Source organism: Chrysochloris asiatica, unplaced genomic scaffold (assembly GCF_000296735.1).
Source record: "Chrysochloris asiatica unplaced genomic scaffold, ChrAsi1.0 scaffold00134, whole genome shotgun sequence".
NCBI lineage: Eukaryota > Metazoa > Chordata > Mammalia > Afrosoricida > Chrysochloridae > Chrysochloris > Chrysochloris asiatica.
In genome coordinates, this window is record NW_006408652.1 from 8,887,303 (window position 1) to 8,911,717 (window position 24,415).

At 41.1% G+C, this 24,415-nt stretch overlaps 1 protein-coding gene across 1 annotated transcript in view; it reads left to right on the forward strand.

Moving 5' to 3' along the window:
- Window positions 1-24,415, forward strand: part of AFF2 (AF4/FMR2 family, member 2) — a 559,120-nt gene that overhangs the window by 273,625 nt on the left and 261,080 nt on the right. The window contains exon 5 of the mRNA XM_006869732.1: window positions 19,500-19,586. Within this exon, the coding sequence (XP_006869794.1) occupies window positions 19,500-19,586 (87 nt within the window). The remainder of the gene's footprint in view (window positions 1-19,499; window positions 19,587-24,415) is intronic.

The following is a 24,415-nucleotide window of genomic DNA, read 5'->3' on the forward strand; positions in this document are numbered from 1 at the left end:
CATTCTGGCCTCCAAGGAGCACTCTGGCTGCACTTCTTCCAAAACAGATCTATTGGTTCTTTTGGCAGTCCATGGCACTTTCAGTATTCTCCTCCAACACAACAATTCCATCATTGTTATTATAGCTATCTAAAAATATGAATAAAATTATACTAAAAGAACATACTCTAAAATGATAGCTCTTATTTACAGTGATAGGGTTATGGCTGAGTCTTTTCTAAATTTTTAACACTTTTATAATTCACATTACTTTTATTTAAAAAATTTAAAAATGGATATTGCTGAACTGAAGTGCATTTAGGATAGCAAGTGGATTCAAAATCAGAATGACTGAGAGGATAAGCTGCACTCAGTAGAAGACATAGCTAGTTGAGGGATTACCATGTGAAAACATGGCTCAAGACTGGATTTAGGCTAGGAGTTCTCCCATGGCTGACCTTTACCTTTGAAGGGCAGTTGCAGAGGAATAAGTATTAGAGCAATAAAAATAAGGATGTTCAAAGGAAGTAGCAGCATGGTTAAAGGAGAGCTTGGCTTTTGTCACTTGTCACTTGGGTAGTTTACCCTTTCTGAATCTTATTTATTAAAACTTGAATAATACTTTTTAGGTTTATTGGAGAGATTACATAAAATGGTGGTGTGAAACCCCTAGAATAATACTTGAGACTGTCAATAAATATTGCATCCTTCCTCTCTCCCCTTTCTATCTGATGGAACTGTCCGCGGATAGAAGGGAAGTGAGATTTCGGTATGCTTCCCCAGTTCCTAGTTTATGCCATCACCTACATTTACCTCATCTCTTGCCATTCTTCCCACTCATGTGTACTTGTCCTAACCTCAACAGACCTCTCCCAACCAGATATGCATGTCCTTCTCTGCCTCTCTGTGTTGACTCTTCCCTCTGTCTGGGACACTATCCACTCCTGTCTTTGCTTTACCTTATAAGAGCCAATACAGAATTATTTTTTTCTTTGAAACTCTAATGCAATCCAAATGAAAGGAATTCTCTCTCCTTCTCCTGGGTCCCCTTAGCACTTTGCCTACATTTACATTTGTGTGTGTGTGTGTGTGTGTGTGTGTGTGTGTGTGTGCGCGCTGGGATTGGGGATTACCTCTCATGGCAGGTCCAGTAGGGCAGGATCTTTGTTGACTTCACCTCACTGTCCCTTTTATGTAGTCCAGAAACTGGCATCAAGTAGGTTCATTGTGTTTATTGAATGAATTAAATTTGTAGAAATAATTGAGGCAGCAGAGGAATCGTTAGAGAAAATGGCCTGATAGTGTTATTTCCACCCAAGGGATTGTAATAATTCGATTTTCCATGAAGATATTGTAAGGTATTAAGCAGACAATAGTGTTTAGTGAGTAGAATAGTTATACAAATATTACGCATTATAATCACTCCATTTCTTTGTTCTTCAAATGGTATATTTAGCACTACTTTTTGTGGTAAGTGTTTCCATTGCCAATTATTATTTAATACCATTGCTCCAGCCAATTTTTAATATTGTTCCTCAAAGGACAATAATGCTGGCATTATTAGTTTAAACAAGGCACTGACTAAAAGCGGGACCATATGCCGCAGGAACTAGAGAGAAGACTTGAATCTTGAAATGTTGAAGAGGCTGATTCAGTACCATTCACTGTACTTACTATCATTACAGCCACAGAAAGGGATTCCTGTGAGATGTCTTCTTTCCTACAGAGTAAGTGTTCCAGACCTTTTTGTGGTTGAGCCTGTATGTTGTTTTTATTAAACACTTTCAGCATCACAGTAAAGGTTTTGTTGAATCAGAACATCCCCCAAGTCTTCCATTCATGGAAATGCTAATACAGATGCAGTCAGTTTTCCCCTGGTAACATTTTAGTTAGAAATTACAGAATTATTTAAAAAAAAAAAAAAAAAAAAAAACAACAACGGACTAAGCCTGGTATAAAACTCAGCCAGAGCTGTCTGGATCTCTGATAGTTCCTCTTCTATTCTCTCTTAGTGTCTCAGTACCTGGCATGTTTGAAAGAAACCCAAGAAATGCATCCACTTGCAAATTTGCAAATCCATTTTATTTTCTTTAGCCCAGGAGCCTCCAACACAGCTTCATACACCAGCATTCTCTTTTCTTATTCTGGTTAAATACACATAACTTAACTTAAATTTTACCATTATAGCCCTTTTAAAGTATACAATTCGGTAGCATTTAATATAGTCACAATTTGTGCATCTATCCAAAGCCCTTGTCATTGAGTTTATTGTGATTCCTGGTGATCCCATGTATTACAGAGTGGAACTGGTCTATATGGTTTTCCTGGCTGTAACCTTGACAAGCAGATTTCCAGGTATTTTGTCCATGGCACTGTTAGGTGGCTCATTGCAAAGCCTTGAAATACCTAGAGACCTTTGTGTAACCATTACCACTGTCTCTTTTCAAGACTTTTTTCACCTATACAGAAAACTTTTTTTCCGTCACCGTATACAGGCATCCTGGTGTGATGCTGTAAGATCAGCACTGGACTGCTAACCACAAGGTCAGTGGTTCAAAACCACCAGGCGCTGTTGAAAATCCTCCACAAGGTGACTCTGAGCAAGGACCAACTTTCCAATCACCACCACCACTTGAGTAAATGTTAAGGTAGTGGTGGTACAGTGGTACAGTTCCTACTCCAATGTGGGAGACTTGTATTCAGTTCCTCAAATAACTGCCAGTCCTGATGTAGCAATGTGGGATAAAGCACTGGATCACAAGGCCAGTTTTAACCAGAAGGTCAGTGGTTCAAAATCACTAGCCGCTCCTTGGAATCCTATACAGGGTCACTGTGAGTTAGAACTGACTCAACAGCATTTCATAACAGCAACATCTGTCAGTAGAGGCTTGTGTGTTCCTGTGATCTCAGGTTTCCACAATTTCCAGACTAAAAGAGACTAGGAAGAAAGGCCTGGCAATCTACATCTGAAGATCAGCCAGTAAAAAACCTTTGGAATCCAACAGTCTGCTTCCATTACATATGGTTTCTCCATAAGTCAGAGGCTGACGTCACTGCAGCTAGCAACAATAACCAATAATATAAAAACTCAGTATCTCTTAAACAATAACTTGCCATTTCACCTTACCCAAACTCTGGTAACCATAATCTGCTTTCTGTTGCTATGGATTTGCCTATTCTGGGCATTTCATATGAATACAATAGAATATGTGACTTTTGTGGCTGGTTTCTTTCGCTCAGCATAATGTTTTCAAGACTCATCCATGTTGTAGCCCAGATAAGGATATTTCTCTTTGTGGTGAATAATATTTTGTTGTAGGCTGTTAACCACAAGCTTGGTGGTTTGAACCCACCATCCACTCTGGGAGAAAGATGTGACAGTCTGCTTCTGTAAATATTTAGAGTCATGGAAACCCTGTGGGGCAGTTCTGCCCCTTTCTTACGGGGTCTCTATGAGGAAGAATTGACTTGAAGGAAGTAGATTTTATATGGATAGGTCACATTTTGTTTATCCCTTCATTTGTTGGTGGACAAGTTGGTTCATTCTACGTTTTGACTACTGTAAATAGTGCTGCAACTCTTTTAAGTATTGCAAAAAAAATGTGCACTGAACCATTCCTTCCACAGCCATTGAAGGTCAGCTGGGTTCTATAATTGGTTGCAGTGGCCACATAGATCTCAGAGTCAATACTCACAGTTTATTAGGAAATTTAACAAGTTACAGAACAGGGTCAGAAAATGCTCAGGGCACAGTTGTTCTAGTCAGCTGCTGATAAATGCCCACAGGACACACCACTCCACCATAAACCTCAACCTGAAGACTCTCAGCTGTAGCTTCCCCAATTGAATGGTTGGAGGCACTTCATACTACAAGCAAGCTTTCTGCTCAAAATCACTGAGCTGTACTTGCTCCATGGACTGAGAAGCCCACTGCTGTGTCTTGTATTCTCGCTCTTGGTTCTGCTGCTCCTATTCCTCTGCTACTCCTCCAGTGGCATAGTTTTCTATTCCGGTATCAGGGAGGTTCGATGCACAGGGATATTGGGGTCCAAAGGACAAGCTCCACTCCTAACTCTTCTTCTCTGATAGTAGTGAGAGCCCCCCTCCTGCTTCTGAGATACTTCATTTTAAACCCATGCCAGAGTTTCAACTTTCTCAAAATTACAATTAACTTTGTCAGCATCCACAACTGAATCATGTCCTATTATCAGTATCTTCTCCCACCTTCTCTTTCTTACTCAGACCCAGCAGGGAAGAAATGTTGTTTGGTGGGAGTTGCACACTATGGCTAGAAGGGACATTAGATAATTCATGACATTTGAGGAATGGAATTGCTGCCTGGGTGCCATGCTTAGTTCGAAATTGGATAGTGGTCTGATGCCTGGAGAATGTGCCATGATGGTTTCAGAATCTGGTCTGACACTGGTTTATGTTACAGAAGGAAAGAATGTATAGCAAGTGCCTTTGGAAGACTTGGGATTCAGGAGAAATGGCCCTGGACTGGGCATGAAGAAGCCACTCTCTTCTTCTGTGACCTTGGACAAGCCTCTGTGACCATTATGTGCTTCTGTTTTCCATCTGTGACATTGAATTGGTGACTATTTAGAGAGTCTCAAAGACCTTCTCACTCCCGGAGCCTAGAAACGAAGGCATTAGCACTCCTGCTGAACAGAGGGAAAGGAATTTTCCAGAAGTCATATCATTAATATCACACACAAATAAAATTTTTCTAAAGATATTAAAAAATGACTGCAACAAGTACATTGACAAGGAACAGCTAGAAGTTCAACTCAGATTCAGATGAGGACATGGAATAAGGGATATCACTGCTGAGGTAAGATGGATCTTGGCTGAAAGCAGAGAATACCAGAAAGATGTTTACCTGTGCTTTATTAACAATGCAAAGGCTTTCAACTGTATGGATTATGAGAAGCTATGGATAACACTGTGAAAAATGGGTGTTCAGAACACTTGATTGTGCTCACGAGGGACCTGTACATAGATCAAGTGGTAGTCATATGAACAGAGCAAGGAGATATTTCAGTGGTTTAAAATCAGGAGAGGTATGTTCCAGGGTTTTATCTCTTTAACCATACTAATTCAGTCTGTATGCTAAACAAATGATCCAAGAAGGTAGATCATATGAAGAAGAACATGGCATCAGGATAGGAGGGAGACTGATTAACAACCTGCTACATGCAGATGCTCTGGTAGCATAGTGGTTACGAATCGGGCTGCTTACCTCAGGGTCAGCAGTTCGAAACTACCAGCTGTTCCGCAGGAGAAAGATGAAGCTTTCTGCTCCCATAAAGATTTACAGCCTTGGAAACCCTGTACAGGGTCTCTATGAGTCAGAACCGACTCCACAGCACATAACAACAACAACATATGCAGATGACACAACTTTGCTTGTTGAATGTGAAAAGGAGTTAAAATACTTGAAATGATGTTCACCTCAATGTAAAGAAATGAGGTTGCACCTCAATGTAAAGAGAACAAAAGTCCTCACAACTGCTCCAATAGATAACATCACGATAAATGGAGAAAATATTGAATTTTTCAGAAATCTCATTTTGCTTGTTCCACAATTAACACTCACAGAAGCAGCAATCAAGAAATCAAACAAAGTATTACATTAGGCAAACACAGAACCTGTTTAAAGTGTTCAAGAGCACAGGTATCACTTTGAGGACTAAGGTATTCTAAATTGCCTCATATACATGTGAAAACTGGACAGTGAATAAGGAAGACAATAGAAGAATCCATGCATTTGAACAAATAGGTCGGTGTGGGAAGAAGTACAGCCAGAATGCTCCTTAGATGTGAGGATGGTAAGACTTAACCTCTCCTACTTTAGACATGTTATCAGGAGGGACCAGTCCCCTAGAGAAGGACATCATGCTTGGTAAAATGGAGGGTCAGCATAAAAGAGAAAACCTCCATGAAAATGGATTAACACAATGGTAGTAGCAGTGATCTCAAATGTAAAAACAATTGTGAGGATGGTGCGAGACCAGGCAGTGTTTTGTTCTGTTGTGAAGATGGTTGCTATAAATTGGACCAGACTTGGAGACACTTAACAACATGGTTTAATGAGGCCAGCTGCAATATACATGATTAGATGTGTCTGTGCAATCTGTTTTGAGATATAAAACAGATTAGACAAGCAAACAGAGCTCAAGAAAGGAAGAGGAGACAGTAGTGGAGTGTGTGCTTTGGACCCTGCGCTGTGAAGCTCCTAGATCTAGGGGAAGATTAATGCCAAGACACATGGAGATCTCCAAGGAATGCTGGGCTTACAGTTCTTGAAAGGAGACAAGGACATTTCACCAGAGCCAACAAAGAGATAAGGCCTTCTCCTAGAGACAGCACTCTGAATTTGGACTTCTAGCCTCCTAAAGGAGTCCTGGGTGGTGCTTGGGTTAGTGCGCTGGACTGTAAAGTCGCTTTGAATTGTAAGGTTGGTGGTTCAAGCTCACCAGCTGCTCCTCAGAAACCCTAGACAGAGTCATTATGGATCGGAACTGACTCGATGCCAGTTAACAACAAACAACAACAAGCCTCCTAAACTTCGAGAGAATACATTTCTGTTTGTTAAAGCCGTCTACTTGAGATATAACTAAGACACTTCCACAATTGTTGGTAATTTTTTGTTTATAAATTGTTAAAGATTTAAGCTCTTTCCATGCCTTTATTTTCAGAATCGCTGAGTGCACATAATGCTTAAGCACTATGTGCCAAAGTTTGGTGGTTCGAATCTGCTCAGATGGGTCTTGAAAGACAAGCCTAGCATTCTTCCTTGAAAACCCTAATAGAGCTTTTCTATGCTGGTCACATGGGGACACCATGAGTCAGAAGTGAGTTAACAAGAACAATCTTGTCTTTTAATGCAGCGTTGGTTGATTTCGTTTAATTTTCCTTTTTGGACCAATCAATGGTACATAAGGTACTTTGCAGCTTTTCAAATCATCACATTTGTTCAATTAGCCCAGAGGCCTGCCATGTTGATTCCTGTCAGCTGTGTAACAGCCTCTGTGGGCAGCTTACAAATCCCTATGACTTTTTTTCCCATAATTTTTCACTTTTCTTGTCTTCTTAAAAGCAAATGAAGGAGAGACTAGATGAGCAGGAGTCAATGGATGGGAACGATGGGCTGTTGCTCAAAGAAAGATGTGGCTAGCACCCAATACTAATCCACTGCTTGAAGTTGGCTTTCTGGCAAAAGATACATATTGATTATAAACAAGAGTCTGAATTTCAGGCAGGACAAAGGCAAGTTTACATGTGGGAATCCAGTCACACTTCCATGTGCTGTTTATTTTCCCTCTAGCCCCATGTTCCTTTTGCCTATGAGCACCCCTCCAGTAATGGGTTTGACATTGCTCCATTTACTTTTTCTATGTGGTGCTAAATTTATCACAGGGAATAAAAGTGTTGATCTGGTTAACCCCAAGAGAAGGTATAAGCTGCAAACAGATCATGTTTAAAGAGAATTTAGATATGTACTTGATCATGGATTCCCACATCAGGGACACTTTGGGAGAAGTTAGAATACACACTTTCCTCAAGCAGAGTAAACAAAGTGTAGTACAGATTATCAAAGATGCCAATGGGAAGTGAGTAAAAGAAATGTATTTTTATCATAGGCCTCAAAAGGGATTGTTAGCTTTTTATTAAATGAGTCGGTGCCAGAAGCACATTATCCAATAAGCTTGGGTTTACTTAGGAGTCTGTAGTGAACAATTTCACATGGGTTTCACCACATCACCGTATGAAACTGCTCACTACAGATTCATATGTAATTACAAGTAAATCCATGTTTACCTTGCTTACTCTGCTGGGAACTGAAATGAAAGAACCAAAAATTGGATTGGATTTCTGTTTCACAAATATTTGGTGTTCAGTATCGTCTTCATGCATATTGCATCCGCGGCATCTCCAGGCTGCTCTTTTCATTCAGGCTGGAATGGACCTGCTTTCCTGATTCACCCCAGGATTGAAGCTTTGAGAAAGTTGGGGATCTCACTTGTTCTCCTTCTTTGCCATTCTTAATATGGAATTGTTGTTGCTTTAAAGTGCCATTGAGCCGGTTCCAACTCATGGTGACCCTGTGTAAGGTTTCTGAGGCTGTACATCTTTACAGGAGCAGAAACCCTCAAGCAGAGCTGCCGGTGGGCTTTAACTTCCAACCTTTTGGTTAGCAGCTCAACGGGTAGCCTGCCATGGTGCCAGGTCTCCCTAATATGGAATACAAGCTGTGATTCCGTTCTCATCATTTGGAAAAATTGCAGAGAAAAGTGAATGTGGGGGAAGAGTGAATGGACAGGCACTCAAGAATACTTAGCCTATTGTTAAGTGCTGTCCAGTCGGTTCCAACATATAGTGACCCTGCTTAGGGTTTCTCAGGAGTGCATACTGGGTTTTAACTGTCAACCTTGCAGTTTCTGCTGTTGGTAGGTGCTATCGAGTTGGTACCGACTCATAGAGATCCTATGCACAACAGAACGAAACACTGCCCAGTCCTGGGCCAACCTCACATTTGAGGCTGAGCCCATTGATGATGCCACTTTGCCAGTCCATCTCGCTAGGGGGTCTTCCTCTTTTTCTCTGACCCTCCACCTTACAAAACATGAATTCTTTCTCCAGACACTCGTCCCTCCTGACAGTGTGTCCAAAGTATAAGAGATGAAGTTTGGCCATCCTGGCCTCCACGGAGCACTCTGGCAGCACTTCTTCCAAAACAGATCTATTGGTTCTTTTGGCAGTCCATGGCACTTTCAGTATCCTACTCCAACACCACAACTCAAAGGCATCAATTCTTCTACGGTCTTGCTTATTCACTGTCCAGCTTTCACATGCATATGAGGTTACTGAAAATACCATGGCTTGGGTCAGGCACACCTTAGTCCTCAAGCTTAGTCTTTGCTCTTCAATACTTTAAAAAGGTCTTATGCAGCAGATTTGCCTAATGCAATATGTCATTTGATTTCTTGACTGCTGCTTCCATGAGTGTTGATAGTTGATCCAAGAAGACTGAAGTCCTTGACAACTTCAATCTTTTCTCCATTGATAAAAATGTTGTTTATTGGTCCAGTGGCGAGGATTTTTGTTTTCTTTACATTGAGATGCAATCCATACCGAAGGCTGTGTACTTTGATCTTCATCAGTATTTTAAGTCCTCTTCACTTTCAGCAAGCAAGGTTGTATCATCTGAACATCACGGGTCGTTAATGAGTCTTCCTCCAATCCTGATGCCATGTTTTTCTTCACATAACCCACCTTGCCATTAGCAGTACAGTATTTAGCCAGCAGCCCCACACCAGCACTCCATTTAGCCTATTTGGGTTGTTAAGTGCTGTCAAGGTAGTTCTGACTCAGCGATTCTTTGTAGGGTTTCCAAGGAGTGTCTGGTGAATTTGAACTGCCAATCTTGCAGTTTAAACCGACCTTGCTGTCCAGTGTTTATCCTACAGTGAGCGCTGCCCCAGGACTTAGCTTATTAAGGAACTGGAATTTCGAGGGGAGGGTGGCTCTCTGAAGCAATTTCTTTGGGTTTAGTGGTAATTTTGATGGGAAATCCAGTCTACTGCAAAGCATTTGATGCCTTTGTTGGTTTCCTTTGGTTTTTATTTGGGGGGATGACATGTGAAGGACCTGTTGTTCAGCAGTTAGACTGACATCTCATCATAGATGTCTGAGTTCATTTTATGTGAATGAACTTATTCTTTTTCATGTCCTTGGTGCTATGATGCTGTGATTCCAAGACTGAAATAGCTGTGTTTGCAGAGGAAAAACAGTTCTATGCAAATCATGGGGTCTCTGTTGTAGTAGAGATGACCTGGTGTCTTATTTTTTACTGAGCTCAGAAATAATGAGAGAGCAAACCTACAGAATGTGGTTCACAGGAGACTTCTTTCCATGAAAATAGATATTATGTCTCTCCTCAACACCCCATTTTGACTATTGAGTCTTTGTTCCTTCTACAGTCAGTTGTCAAAAAATCCTCATTACCATTTTTCTTAATGTGATAAGTGTAAACTATAAGAAAGCAATCCTGCTTGAAAAGCTACAGTAGCTCTTAGAAATGGAATACGGACTCCTTGTGTAGGTCTTTGAAAAGCCTTGAAAAGACGGGATTTCACGAAATGTATCCTGTAGACTTGTTCTTCAGTGACTGTGTTGCATCATCTCACTGTGCATCTCTCCAGAAAAGTGAGATCAACAAATCCTTTTGGAAATTTCTGGAATGTGATTACTAATTGCATACTACTCTTTAAAAGAATAAAAGCAGACAGCTTTCTTTTCATTCTAATTTGATGGCAGCTAATAGTTGCCATTATTCCACATTCATTCCAATTGGCTACCTAGAAAGTTCCTAGGTGGCACAAAGGGTTAGGCATTCAACTGCCAGATGAAAGCTTAATGGTTTGAACATACCCAGAAGTGCCTTGGACGCTTGCAATAGGTCTTGAGAACCCTGTGGAGCATTTCTACCCTGCAAACATGGGGTCAGAATAAGTTGGAATCAACTCAAAGGCAATTGGTTTGGTTTGGTTTAACTACATTAATGGTGGGGAGGAAGAGGGAGTTCCCGGGCCCACCCTCTTTGCTCCTAGATGCTTTGCATCGTGTTGTTGTTGTTGTTGTGTTCTATCAAGTTAATTCCAACTCATAGCGGCCCTGTAGGACAGAGTTGAACTGCTCCATAGGGTTTTCAAGGATATGATTTTTACAGAAGCAGACTGCTATATTTTTCTCCTCTAGAGCTACTGATGGGTTCGAACCACAGACATTTTAGTTAGCAGTCAAGTGCTTAACCACTGTACTTCCAGGGCTCATTTTGCATAGGATTGTTGTTGCTGTTATTGTCAAGTGCCAGCCAATCATTCCAACTCATAACGACCCTGTATAAGGTTTCCAAGGATAGACGCTGAATAAATGCTTTTTTGAATGAATGTAGTTGAATTGAGATCATCAAACATGGTGCTGAAGGAGAACTGACTATGTGAGTTTTATAAAATTGGCTTGGCTGAGCTGGAGCTAAATGGGAAAATTGGAGGGTAATCATAAAGAAACCTCTCATACTATGAGGCTATAGGATGACATTGTTGTTGTTGTTGTTAAGTGCCGTCGAGTCGGTTCCGACCCATAGCGACCCTGTACAGGGTTTCCGAGGGTGTAAATCTTTACGGGAGTAGAAAGCCTCATCTTTCTCCCGCGGAGCGGCTGGTAGTTTCGAACCGCTGACCTTAAGGTTCGCAGCCCGATTCGTAACCACTACACTACCAGAGCTCCTTATAGGATGACATTGAATACCATAAAATGGTTCTGGACAAAACACAAACAAACAAACAAAAACATGGTATTATGAAAGTCTGGGGAATTGTTTCAAGCCAGTTTGTTTTAAATGATGGTCTTTGGATGTAGTTGATGACAAAATAATTTTAAACAGAAGAGCTAGAAACTCATCAGTTTCAGAAGCTAAAAAGCACTTTTGAAAAGAGCAAGAGTGCTCTGGGGTCAGCATAAGCTTAAGAATGGGGTCAGCAAGTTCAAGGACTAAAAAGGTAAGAAGCTGCCAGAGAGCAAACTCAGGATCCTCAGATGCCTGACTGGGACCACTGAGCAGGCCCTCTACCCTGGTTTAGTCTGTTTAGTACTGAAAATTCAGTTAGTCACTAAAAACCACACTGACACACATGGGGTTGCCATGAGTCAGAGTTTGCTTGGCCACAGTTGGTTATCATTATTGTTATTCACTTATTTATTTTTACTATTGTTAAAACTGGTGAACTGGAAAGGATCAAGGGCAGAGCCCCATGATGTGTCTCTAGCGAATGTCTTCTAAGTGGACCTCATTTACATACTATTTGTGTACATTTCTTCAATCAGCTATAATGATACCACTATGGCGGTCTCATTATTGGGCACTGTCAAGTTGATTTTTACACATAGTGAGCCCATGTGACAGAGAAGAAGTGCCCCATAGGGTTTTCCAGGCTATAATCCTTCCAGAAGCAGATTGCCACGTCTTTTTCATGTAGAGCCACTGGGTGGGTTTGATCCACCAACTTTCACTGCATCTCTATCCATAGCTTCAAGAGTTATATGCCCTGCAAAAAGCAAGACTTTCTGTGTGCATGGCACTTTCCCAGAATATACTACCAAGTAGGAACATATTTCTCAAATGGTATCTGTGTTGTACACTGTGGTCTTCCCTTGAAAGACAACACACTTGGCAGGGACATTTTTAGGGTATAACTTACTTTCCTTAAGAGACACTTAAAAAGGTTTATCCTGAGCGGGCCCATTGTAGGGGAATGTCATAGACCAGTAGCTCCTCACAGCAACCTGTGAATATTTTTCCATGTTACTGCTGTTTTAAAGTGTCATGGAGTCAGTTTCCACTCATATTGACCACTTTAAATCTTTTTTGCGGGAGCAGAAAGACTCATCGTTCTCCCGCCAAGTGGCTAGTGGGCTTCAACGGACAACCTTGTGGTTTGCAGTCTAATGCTTATCCTATGGAGTCACTGTGCTTTTCCATAAGACACTTCAAATGGAACAGCCATGCTCCCTAATGCTGGCTGGATGGCTGCACCCAAGTGTCTGCATAGCTCCTTGCTAGGCCATTCAAAAGCCAACCCCAACACCCATGCTTCTTTCCAATTTAACAACTAAGACCCCATCTGCTCCTTGGAAAGCCTATACAGGGTCGCTATAGGTCGGAACTGACTTGACAGTACTTAACAACAACAACAACCCCACCTTCCTCTCATGGGGACCAGAGCATTCCACAGGTTGGGGAGCAGTTGAGAGCCATAGCAGCCTGAGGGTGTTTGAGGGTGATTAAGAACTGTTTTTCTGAGGCTCCAACATCCTTGTCCGTATTCCCAGGCAGCTCATTGCCTACCTCCACCAGTTCCCCTCCTTGGGCCCTCAGAGTACAATTGGGGCCCACACATGCCCAGTTTTAAATCATTTATTTACACAAATCAGGTTTCTGGTGATAAAAGCTCTGCTCTAGGCGTTTTTCCTCTGATAGAGGTGGGAGGGTTCTTCAGCTACAGTAACAGACTCACATTGGTGGGATACAGGGCTGCCTTTTGGAGAATGAGTATACTGTTTGCTGTTCCTGCACCCTGAGAGTTTGGAAGACAGCCCAATACAGAGATTTCCATTCCCTATTGGGAGGACACTCCCTCTGCCAAGAAAGAGAAAAGAGCTCCCTCCCCACCCAAGGAAGTCAGAGACCAGTGTCAATTACCAAGCTGACTAGGGAGTCTTTTACATTTCAGTCTCCAGGAAAATAGACTTCACCTGGGTTTTGCGGATTTGCTCCCCTTCTATTCAGTCACATTTGTATTTAGTAACATCTCCTTTGTAACCCTTCCTCCCAAGAATTTGGAAATACTTCCCAAATGACAGTTTTAAGTTCTTGGTGTTGCAGCAAAGAAAAGCAGGAAGGTGCACAGGAATCCTATTGACCTGTCCTTAGCTCAGGGCAGAGTGTAAAGTGGTCTGATGCCTCTGTAGACCACACAAGCTCATAAGGACAGTGCTGGGACAATAGCTATACTGCTAGTGGCCATGAGTTTTGTACATGCATAGCCCTTTACAGTTTCAAAATCCCTTGCATATGCATTTACTTGCTTTTCCCTATCGCAGTCCTGTGAGGTATACAGAGCATGTAGAAGCAGAGATTAAAAGCATGGACAGCTAGGAGAACGCCTAGGATCTTTTGGGGGACTATCACAACAACAAGAACAGTAATAATGATGAAATACCACCAACAGTGGCATTCATTAAGGTGATCATTTGAAAAATTGCTCTAATCATCTCTTCAGTTTGAACTTCTTGATTCTAGGGATCTACATATTTGTGTTTAACCTAAAAATCTGTTTTACCATCTATCTGGTGTGGCACTATATGATAAAGCGCACTGGACAGCAAGGTCAGTTTGAACCACAAGGTTGGTCAGAAGCCGCTCCTTGGAAACCCTATACAGGGTCACTATGAGTCAGAACCGACTTGATGGCACTTAAAACAAAATAAAAATTTGCTAGTGGAGTCCTGGTGTGGCGCTGTGGGTTAATGTACTAGACTGCAAGGTCGCTTTGAACCACAGGGTCGGCGGTTCAAGCTCACAAGCCACTCCTTGACTGCACTTAACAGCAACAAAATGTGCTGGATAGTGGAGGCCTGGTAGCGCAGTGGTAAATGGGAGAAAAATGTGACAGTCTGCTTCTGTAAAGATTTACAGCCTAGGAAACCTTTCTATAGTCTCTTTGTACTATAGTGCTACTCTAAGTTGGGATTGACTCAACAGTAATGAGTTTGATTTAGTTGGTTGTTGTTGTTAGGTGCCCTCGAGTCTGTTCTGACTCATAGTGACCATGTGCACAGCAGAATGAGACACTATCTGGTCCTACACCCATCTCACAATTGTTGCTCTGCCTGAGCCCGTTGCTACTGCCACTGTGTCAGTCCATCTCCTTGGGGGTCTTCTTCTTTTTGCTGACCCTCTACTTTACCAAGCATAATGTTCTTCTCCAGGAAATGCTCCCTCCTGATAACATGTCTGAAGTATGAAAGACAAACTGTGGCCATCCTGGCTTCTAAAGGCATTCTGCCTGTATCTCTTCCAACACAGATTTGTTTGTTCTTCTGACAATTCATGGTACTTTCAATATTCTCCTCCAACACCATAGCTCAAATGCATCGATTCTATAATCTTCTTTAGTCACTGTCCAACTTTCACATACATGTGAGTTTATTGGTTTAGCCATACCTAAGTCATCAAACTGACATCTCTGTTCTTAAACACACTAGAGAGGTTTTGTGTAGCAGAATTGCCCAATGCAATATGTCATTCGACTTCTCGACTGCTGCTTCCATCAGTGTAGATAGTGGATCCTTGCAAAATGAAACCTTTGACAACTTCAGTCTTTTCTCCATTGATCATGTTGGTTCATTTGTGAGGGTTTTTGTTCTCTTTATGTTTCGGTGCAATACATATGGAAGGCTTCAGTCTTTGATTTTCATCAGTAAGTGTTTTAAGTCCTCATAGCTTTCAGCAAGCAAGTTTGTATCATCTGCACATTGCAGGTTGTTAGTGTGTCTTCCTCCAATCCTGATGCCACATTTTTCTTCATATAATCCAGCTTCACGGTTATGTGCTCAGTGTACAGATTAAGTATGGTGAAAGACTACAACCTGGCATACACCTTTGCCAATTTTAAACCATTCAGTGTTCCCTTGTTTGGTTTGAACAACTGCCTGTTGGTCTATGTACAGGTTCTTCATGAGCATAATTAAGTATTCTGGAAAACTCATTCTACCCAATGCAGTCAATAGCTTGTCATGATCCACACAATTGAAAGCATTTGTGTAGTCAATGAAGCACAGGTAAACATTTTTCTGGTATTTTCTGCTTTCATCCAAGATCTATCTCACCTCAGCAATAATATCCTTCACTTCACATCCTCTTCTGAATCCGACTTGAATCCCTGGAAGTTCTCTGTCAATGTATGGCACTTTTTAAAAATTATCTTTAGCAAAATTTTGCTTGGATGAGATAGTAATGATATTTTCCTATGATTTTAGCATTCTGTTGGGTCACCTCTCTTTGGAATGGGCACAGATAAGGATCTCTTCCAGTCAGTTGACCAGGTCGTTGTCTTCCAAATTTCATAGCATAGATAAGTGAGTGCCTCCAGGGCTTTGTCAGTTTGTTCAAAGATTTCATTCAATTTGGAATCCATGAATTCCCAGAACCTTGTTCTTTGCCAGTGTCTTCAATGCACCTTGGACTTCTTCCTTCAGTATCAGTGGCTCTTGATCATATGCTACCTCTTGAAATGGTTGAACATCAACCATTTCTTTTTGATACAGTGAGTGTATTCTTTCCTTTTTCTTCCCATAACTCTTGAGATCTTTTGTCTTTCGTGTTTAATGCATCAAATCTGTTCTTCAAATTATCTCTAAATTCAGATGGGATGTGTTCAAGGTCATATTTGGGCTCATTTGGACTCTTGTATTTTCTTCAGCTTCAGCCTGAAGCTACATATGAGCAATTGATGGTCTGTTCCACAGTGTGCCCCTGGCCTTGTTTTGGCTGATGATATGGAGCTTTTCCACTGTTTTTTTTTTTTTTTTTGTGTGTGTGTGTGTGTTCCATCTTGTGAGGTTCATGTGTATAGTCATCTTTGAAGTTGTTTATAAAAGGTATTTGCAATGAAGAAATCATCGGTCATGTAAAATTCTATCGTGCAATCTCCAATGTTGTTTCTATCACTGAGGTCATATTTTCCAACAACTGATCCTTCTCTTAGTTTCCAACCTTTCCATTATGATTGCCAATAATCATCAATACATCTTGATTGCATATTTGATCAATTTGAAACTGAAGAAGTTGGTAGAATTCTTCAATTTCATCATCGCTGCCATTGTGGTTAGTGTGTAAATTTGAATAAAAGTGGTATTAGCTGGTCTTCCATGTAGGTGTTTGGATACTATCCTATCATAGACAGTACTGTACTTGATGATGCAAGTAACACCATGCCTCCTCAATTGGTCATTCTGTGAATAGTAAACAATGTGATTGTCAGATTCAAAATATCCCATACCAATCTATTTCAGCTCACTAATGCCAAGTGTATTGATGTTTATGCATTCTGTTTCATTTTTGACAACTTCCGATTTTCCTAGATTTTTACTTTGTACATTCCACGTTCCAATTATTAATGGCTGTTTGTATCTGTTTCCCTTCAATTTAAATTGTGCCCCTTCATCGAATGACTATGCCAAAGACTTTATTCCAGTCGAGTCGTCACAGTCAACTCTATTTTGAAATGGTAGCTCTTCCCCAGTCATGTTTTGAGTGCTTTCCAACCTGAGAGCCTCATCTTCTGGCATTATATCTCACAATATTTTGGTGTTCTTTATCATATTTCAGTATTACATATTCTGGTGTTGACAGTGTTCCGCTGCTATTCATAAGGTTTCCAGTGAGTAAATATACGGAAGTAGTCTATCTCACCTTCTTCCTAGTCTGTCTTTGTCTGGAAGCTCTGCTGGAACCTTTCAACCCTGGATCATCCTGGTGGTATTTAAAATACCCATGGCATTGCTTCCAGAATGACAGCCACATGCAAGCCACCACAGTATGATCAACTGACAGATGAGTGGTGGTCGCCTAAGAAGGAACTTTATATTTTCAGTGATCTGATGAACCTTGGAAAAGGCAGCCTCCGTCTAGAAATGCCTTCTAAATTGCTAAGTGCTTTAATAAAGAGATCCCTGAGTGTTTTTAAGACATCAAGTAATTGGAATTCACCTTTAAACTGTTGTCACTTTAAACTGTTGTTGGTTTAGGGCTGATTTTGATGAATACCTAAGTAGCCTTTGTCATGAGTTTCATTAACTGGATATAAATGCACAACTCAGAAACACTTATAGTTTATCTCTTAAATAGGTTAAGCATCCATTCTGAATCTTGCATGCATTTCTAATGTAATTACTGTATTCTTTTCAAATAGCTTGAGGAAAAATCAATCTATTTCAGTGCTTGTCAGAGAAAAACAGGCAGTCCCCAGGTTAGGAGCATCTGACTTACTACAACCCTGTATTAAGAACCAACCATAAAACCTATTGTTTTAAACATTTGGGGTACATAACCCTAATTTAATAATTCTGCATCTGCAGTGCCACCTTGAATGAATCTGTGAAGTACCTCCATGCATTATAGTTCTTCATATATCAAAAGCTCTTTTTGAACTGACCAAAAAACAGAATAAATAAATAAATATGTAATGTGCTACTTGAGAGTTCTTATTAATATTACTTTTTAAATGACTAAACCGTCAAAGATGAAAAAAACACTTTTACATCACTGCCTCAATAAAAAAGACTTTCATAAACTTAGATCCCCTGCATTACTTCCCAAAGCCCTCCATTTCCACCATTACATCGACTGTGATGTTAATGTTACTATACTGACATATTTGATGAATCCAACACATGCCAGTACCATCCTGCTTCACAAAATGTGTCATCCCTCCACTCCTGGGATTTTGAGTATGTGATTTAATTATTCTTGATCTTAGGGTAAACATGTTGGCCATGTGCCCTAAGACTGCAGCAAGATATGAACAGCACCTCTTTTCAGACTGAATGTTTGAAAGAACAGGGAAGGTAACCAGCTGATAGGAGTGGGAGCCTTAAGGAGCCTGAGGGACTTTTCCTTCTTAAAGATTTTTAAACTAAATCTCCTTTTTTTATATAGTTGGGCAGACAACACTGTTGATTGATCACATAGGAACCTTCTCTCCACATGAGAAAGAATCACCTTGACTACCTCCACTGTGCATGGACAAAGCCATGCACATGCTTCATCATGGCACTAATTATAAGACTGCCTCAAGAGAAGATACATATCAGAGCATCCAGGACAAAAGTGATAACAAAGTTGCCCTTGCTAGAGCTAGCAGATCCATGGGAGAAAGATGAGACTTTCTGTTCCTGTAAATATTTGCAGCCTCAGAAACCCTATATAGGGTCGCTATGAGTTAGGACCAACTCAATCCACTTAGCAACGGCATCACTGTGAAGGCAGTGAGGAGCCCTGGTGGTGCACCAGTTCAAACTCTAAGCTGTTAACTGGACGGTTGGTGGCTGGAACTCACCAGCCACTCACTCCACAGGAGACAGTTGTGGCAATCTGCCTACATAAAGAGTTACAACCTCTGAAACCTTATTGGGCTGTTCTAGTCTGTCACTATGAGTTGGAAGCAACTTGATGACAACATATTTGGAGCTTTTTGGTTATGGAGGTGGTAAAGAAGTCCCAGGGTAGCACAATGATTAAATACTGGCTAGCCGTTTGAACTACAAGGTCGGCAGTTCAAGCTCACCAGCTGCTCCTCAGAAACCCAATACAGACTCGCTATGGGTCAGAATCAACTCGACAGCATTTAACAACGACAACTAACCAGGAAGTTGGTGGTTGAAAACCATCCAGAGGCACCTCAGAGGAAAGGCCTGATACTTTGCTTCCAAAAAGTTATAGTCATGAAAACCCTACAGAATAATACAGTTCTTCTCTGTAGAACACGGGGTCGGCATGAGTTGAATTGACTTGATGGCAATAGGGTGAGCTTTTTCTGTCTATGCAAGCAATGGTCATTCGGTGGTGAACTTCTCACCTTCATTGTGGGAGATCCAGATTTGATTCCTAGTCAGTGTGTCTCATGCCACCACCCATCTACCAGTGATGCCAAACCAGTTTCAGTGGAGTTTCCACACTAACATAGACTAGGAAGAAAGGTCTGACAATCTATTTGCAAAATTCAGCCAATTAAAGCTCTGTGGATCACAATGATCCAATCCATAACTGTTTACGGAGACACCAGAAGTCAGCGCCCCAACTCCATGAGAGCTAACAACAAATACTTAGTGCCAACAGGCAGTTTGACTTTATACATACCTGAAAATAAAGTTGATTTGTTTTTCCGCATTAGGACATGACCCATTCCTGGCCACCTCCTCTAACTGCCATGCACACCCATGAAAATTCTGAGCAGAGCACATTTTCCATCATGGGGCAGGTCAGTCATCTTGCATCCTTCACTTTCCTTTATCTTAGTGGTACCAACATTCCATTTGGCTTCTTACTAATAAAAATGGTCTTGGTTATCTAAAAGCTAGACCCTCCCTTACCTTTCAGGATGGTAATAAAAATATAATTTTACATTGAAATAGAGTCTTTAAGAGAACATACACGTAGACACTTACAACCTGGCTTCCAATGATTGTCCATGTCACTGTGCCCAAAGTCACTTTATTAAAGAGAGGGGTGAACACATACAATTCTTAGGAAATGCCAACTAGGTGATGCAATGACTTCTAGGATGCATTTCAGTTTGTTTGTTTTTTAATAGTCTTCACTCTAATGGATCTAGTTCATTTTGTGTATCACTTTCCACTGATATAGAAGCAGACAGATTGCTGCTACACACCAACTCATCACACTGACAAGACTTTTTCTTTTGCAATTCTGTTGCCACATATTTAACATCATTGTTTTCTGTCCTTATTCCAGTAGGAATATTTTTCAATATCATTTTATAAATGTTTATATAGACCCTTAATCTAATAAATATTAGTTGAGCTTCCAGACTAGGACAGACTAGGAAGAAGGAGAGGTGGACAACTTCTGAATGTTTAGCCACTGAAAACCTTATGAATAGAAGTGGACTCTTGGTGTGACACTGTTGAATCAGCACTAGACCATGAATCACAATGTCGGCTGTTCAAACCCACTAGCCACTCCTTGGAAACTCAATACAGGGTTTCTATGAGTCTGAACTGACATGACAACACTTAATAACAACAACAAAATAGTGGAACACTGTCAGATATACTGCTGGAAGATGAAAACATTATTAATAACACCAGAATGTTGTCAGATATAGTGCCAGAAGATGAGCCCCCTCAGGTTGGAAGGCACTCATCTATACCAAGAAATATGAAATACAGCTACCTGGCCAACCAACTGGAAGATATCCATATTTGTACCCATTCCAACAGAATTTGTAAATCATCAAACAGTATCATTAATATCACATGCAAGTAAAATTTTGCTGAAGATAATTCAAAAACAGCTGTAACAGTACTCCAACAGAGTAATGTCAGAAATTAAAGCAGACTCAGATGAGGACTTAGAATGAAGGATATCAGTGCTGTCATCAGATGTATCTTGGCTGAAAGCAGAGAATACCAGAAAGATGTTTACATGTGCTTTACTGAAGATGCAAAGACTTTGAACTGTATAGATCATGATACACTTAGGATAACATTGTGAAGAATGTATATTCCAGACCACTTGATTCTGCTCCCCATCACAGGAGTCCTGGTGTGGCCCTGTAAGATGAGCACTATACTGCATGGTTAGTGTGAACCACAAGGTTGGTGGCCCTTCTAAACTAGTCAGAGTCCTCACCATCCTCCAAATGTTGCCACTTCCAGGAACATTTACTCAACTTCCCAAAGGAATGCTGGCTGTTTCTCTGTGCAAACACCTGTGATAGGGAGTGGAGAGAGATGGACAGGTTAGGTGCCTCTCTGTGAAAGACTTTTGAATTCCAACCCAAGAAACATGGATTTTACTTGTAGGAGGAGACACATCAATCAGATCCATTAATCTTTATTGCTGTGAGTTGCTGTTGAGTCAAATCTTGCGTCATGGCAGCCCATGTACAACAGAACAAAATGCTAGCCTGTCCTGAGCCATCTTCACCATCAATGACCCGTTTGAGTCCATTGTTGCTGCTACTGTGTATTTTGAGTGTCTTCCAACCTAGGCAGCTCAGCTTCTGGAGAGCTAGCAAACAATATTCTGGTTTTTTTTTTTTAAGCTTTATTTTGAATTATGGGATAGTTTACATGGGAGAACATTAGTTGTACATTCATCCTACTGTATATTGTTTCACTGCCATGGTTGCAATCCCCTCCATACATCACCAACCAACCAAAGGGTACATCCTACAAGCCTGCAAACCCCCTGCCGCACCCCCCCACCCCCGGTCATCAACACACAGCCCCTCTCCCTCTCTGGGTCCAGAGTTCCCAGATGCTCCATCTCTCCACGTCATCGTCTCTGCCTCCATCTCAGGGATCACTGCTTCTCTGGGTAGGGTCCTGCTCTCTGCTCTTCTCCCTTCATAATTCCAGGGACTTCTGCTCCTAGACTGCAAAGTTAATAACTCCCCTCCTTGCCACAAAATGTCTACCTTTACATTTACAACCCTCACAATCAGTTCTGATAACAATTATTCACCATTGTATCACAAGACCCCTATCCGCATTTCCTTTCATCAGTCCTGCCTAGACAGATTGGATACTACTCAGTGGAGATTCTACCTTCCTCCACGCCCTCTGTCTCTAGGTTCCCTCTTGAAAGCTTGTAAGCCAGTCACTTCTTGCCTTTGTAGCCACCCCCCCCCACCCCATTTTGGGTAGCCAATGTCCAAATTGCCCATCCCTGTCTTCTCTGTGTATGGAGGGGTTGGGAATAATCCTTGCTTTAAAGATTTGTTCCCTCTTTTGAGCTACTGCATCCATAGGTGTAGGTCAAGTTTATCAAACTGTATCAGATTACTCTTTTTTTCCTCTTCTTTCTTCTCCTAGTTGAGCTCTGATCATCCAGTCATTGAAGCTAGGTCAAGTGGGTATTATCCGCAAGTGTGGGTGCTCTTGTGGATATGCCCTCTCTTCTTATCAGCTGGATGCTTCACTATCCACTCCAGTCCTCTGTGGCTATGTTACTGACTCTGGACCCAAGAGTCCCCAGGTCTTGCCACACCGCTGGCCAACCAGGTCTCAACCCGGGTTCACAGGAGTCTACTGAACATTGTAGGACTTAGCTCACAGCTTCATAGCTGTTTTTCCCTGACTTCCCCTTATCGGTGATGAACGTGGTCACCAATCAGAGCGTCTTAGTCTTGGAAGGGGGTTTATTCTGAGGGGACCTGACCCCTTGCCTTGATGTCTCCTGGGCAAGCAACTTACTTGTTCTTGTAGTAATCAGTTGGTCTGTCTCTATTGTTTTGTATTTTTCCTGTCAGTCTTCCTTTCAAGAAGTATCTTCTGTTCTTCTAGCCGCTCCAGGCTGGTCTGCTCGTCCTTTCAAGAGGAAATTTCCCACCTCTGAAGATTCTGTATGCTGTTCAGGATTCCACCTATAGTCTTATGTAATGCAAAAGCTCCGGAGGTAGCCTCCTTCACTAGGCACATTATAGCCCCATTTTAGGTATTCCAATCAGTTATAAGCAGAAGACGGACTTACAAGCTTTCTATGGTGATATTTCTGTCTATTCCTTTCTCTCCCCTTCCAGTGTCTATTTTATAATGTAATGCAAGGAAATCCAAGATTCAAAAGACAGCCAAGCATCTTAACATTATTTCCCCTCTTTTCCCCATTCCAACCATGTCTCAATCCCTGTATCCCAGAGCCCTGTTGTTCCAAGGTTGTGTATACATCGTTATTTACCTCTGTCCCACTTAGCCCATGCAAACCTGCCTACTTGTTCTCCCATCTACTTTGTTCTTCTATTCCCCTCTACCTTTTTGTATATTGCCACCCTCCCCAGCACCCAAACTATCTTTTGTTTATTCCCTGCCCTGTGCTCTACCTTTCTGTCCCTCCCTTAACACCACCCCCACATGCCAGCAACCAGCAAAAAATCCCCCCCACCCCCCTTTAGTATGGGTTCTTTTTCTTAGTCTTTTGCAGTATTTCTCCTTTTGTGACTGACTAATTTCACTCAACATAATGTCCTCAAGGTTCATCCATGTTATGCAGTGGCTTGCAGCTTCCTTGTTATTCTTCTAGATAGCATAATATTCCATTGTGTGTATGTACCATAGTTTGTTTATCCCTTCTTCAGTTGATGGGCATGTAGGCTGTCTCCATCTTTTTGTTATTGTAAATAGTGCTGCTATGAACATTGGTGTGCATATATTTATGTTATGGCTCGTATTTCTTGTGGGTAAATACCAAGTAAAGGAATTACTGGATCATAAGGTATTTCTATTTCCAACCTTCTGAGGAAGTGCCATATTACTTTCCAAAGAGGTTGGACCATTTTGCAGTCCCACCAGTGATGCAGGAGTGTCCCAGTCTCTCCACATCCCCACCAGCATTTATTGATTTATTGTCCTCTACATTTTTTATCTTTGCAGTTATTGCTGGTGTGAGATGATATCTCATTGTTGTTTTGATTTACATCTCTCTAATGGCTAGTGATCGTGAACATTTCTTCATATGTTTGTTGACTGCCCGGATCTCTTCCTTGGTGAAGTGCCTGTTCATGTCCTGTGCCCATTTCTTAATTGGGTTATTTGTCTTATTTTTGTAGATGTGTTGTAGTTTTCCTGTATATTTTAGAAATGAGTCCTTTATCTGATGTGTCATTGCAAAAGACTTTTTCCCAGTCTGTGGGTTCCCTTTTTACTTTTTTGGTGAAGTCTTTTGATTCACATAAGTTTTTAATTTTTAGTATGTCCCAATCATGTATTTTGTCTATTTTTGTTTGTGCACTTTTCAAAATGTGTGGTGGTCTGTATATGCCCTGAATTAGCGCATTCACATTTGTCCGTATTTTTTTCATTGATGATCTTCATAATTTTGGGATTCACATTTAGATCTTTAATTCATGTTGATTTAATTTTGTATAAGATATGAGGCAAAGGTCTTGTTTCAATCTTTTACATATCGCTTTCCAGTTCTGCCAGCACCATTTGTTAAAGAGACTGTCTCTTCCCCATGCAATATGCCTAGGCACTTTGTTGAAAATCATTTGGCTGTATGTGGTTGGGTTAATTTCTGGATTCTCAATTCTGTTCCATTGATCAATGTATCTTTCATTATACCAGT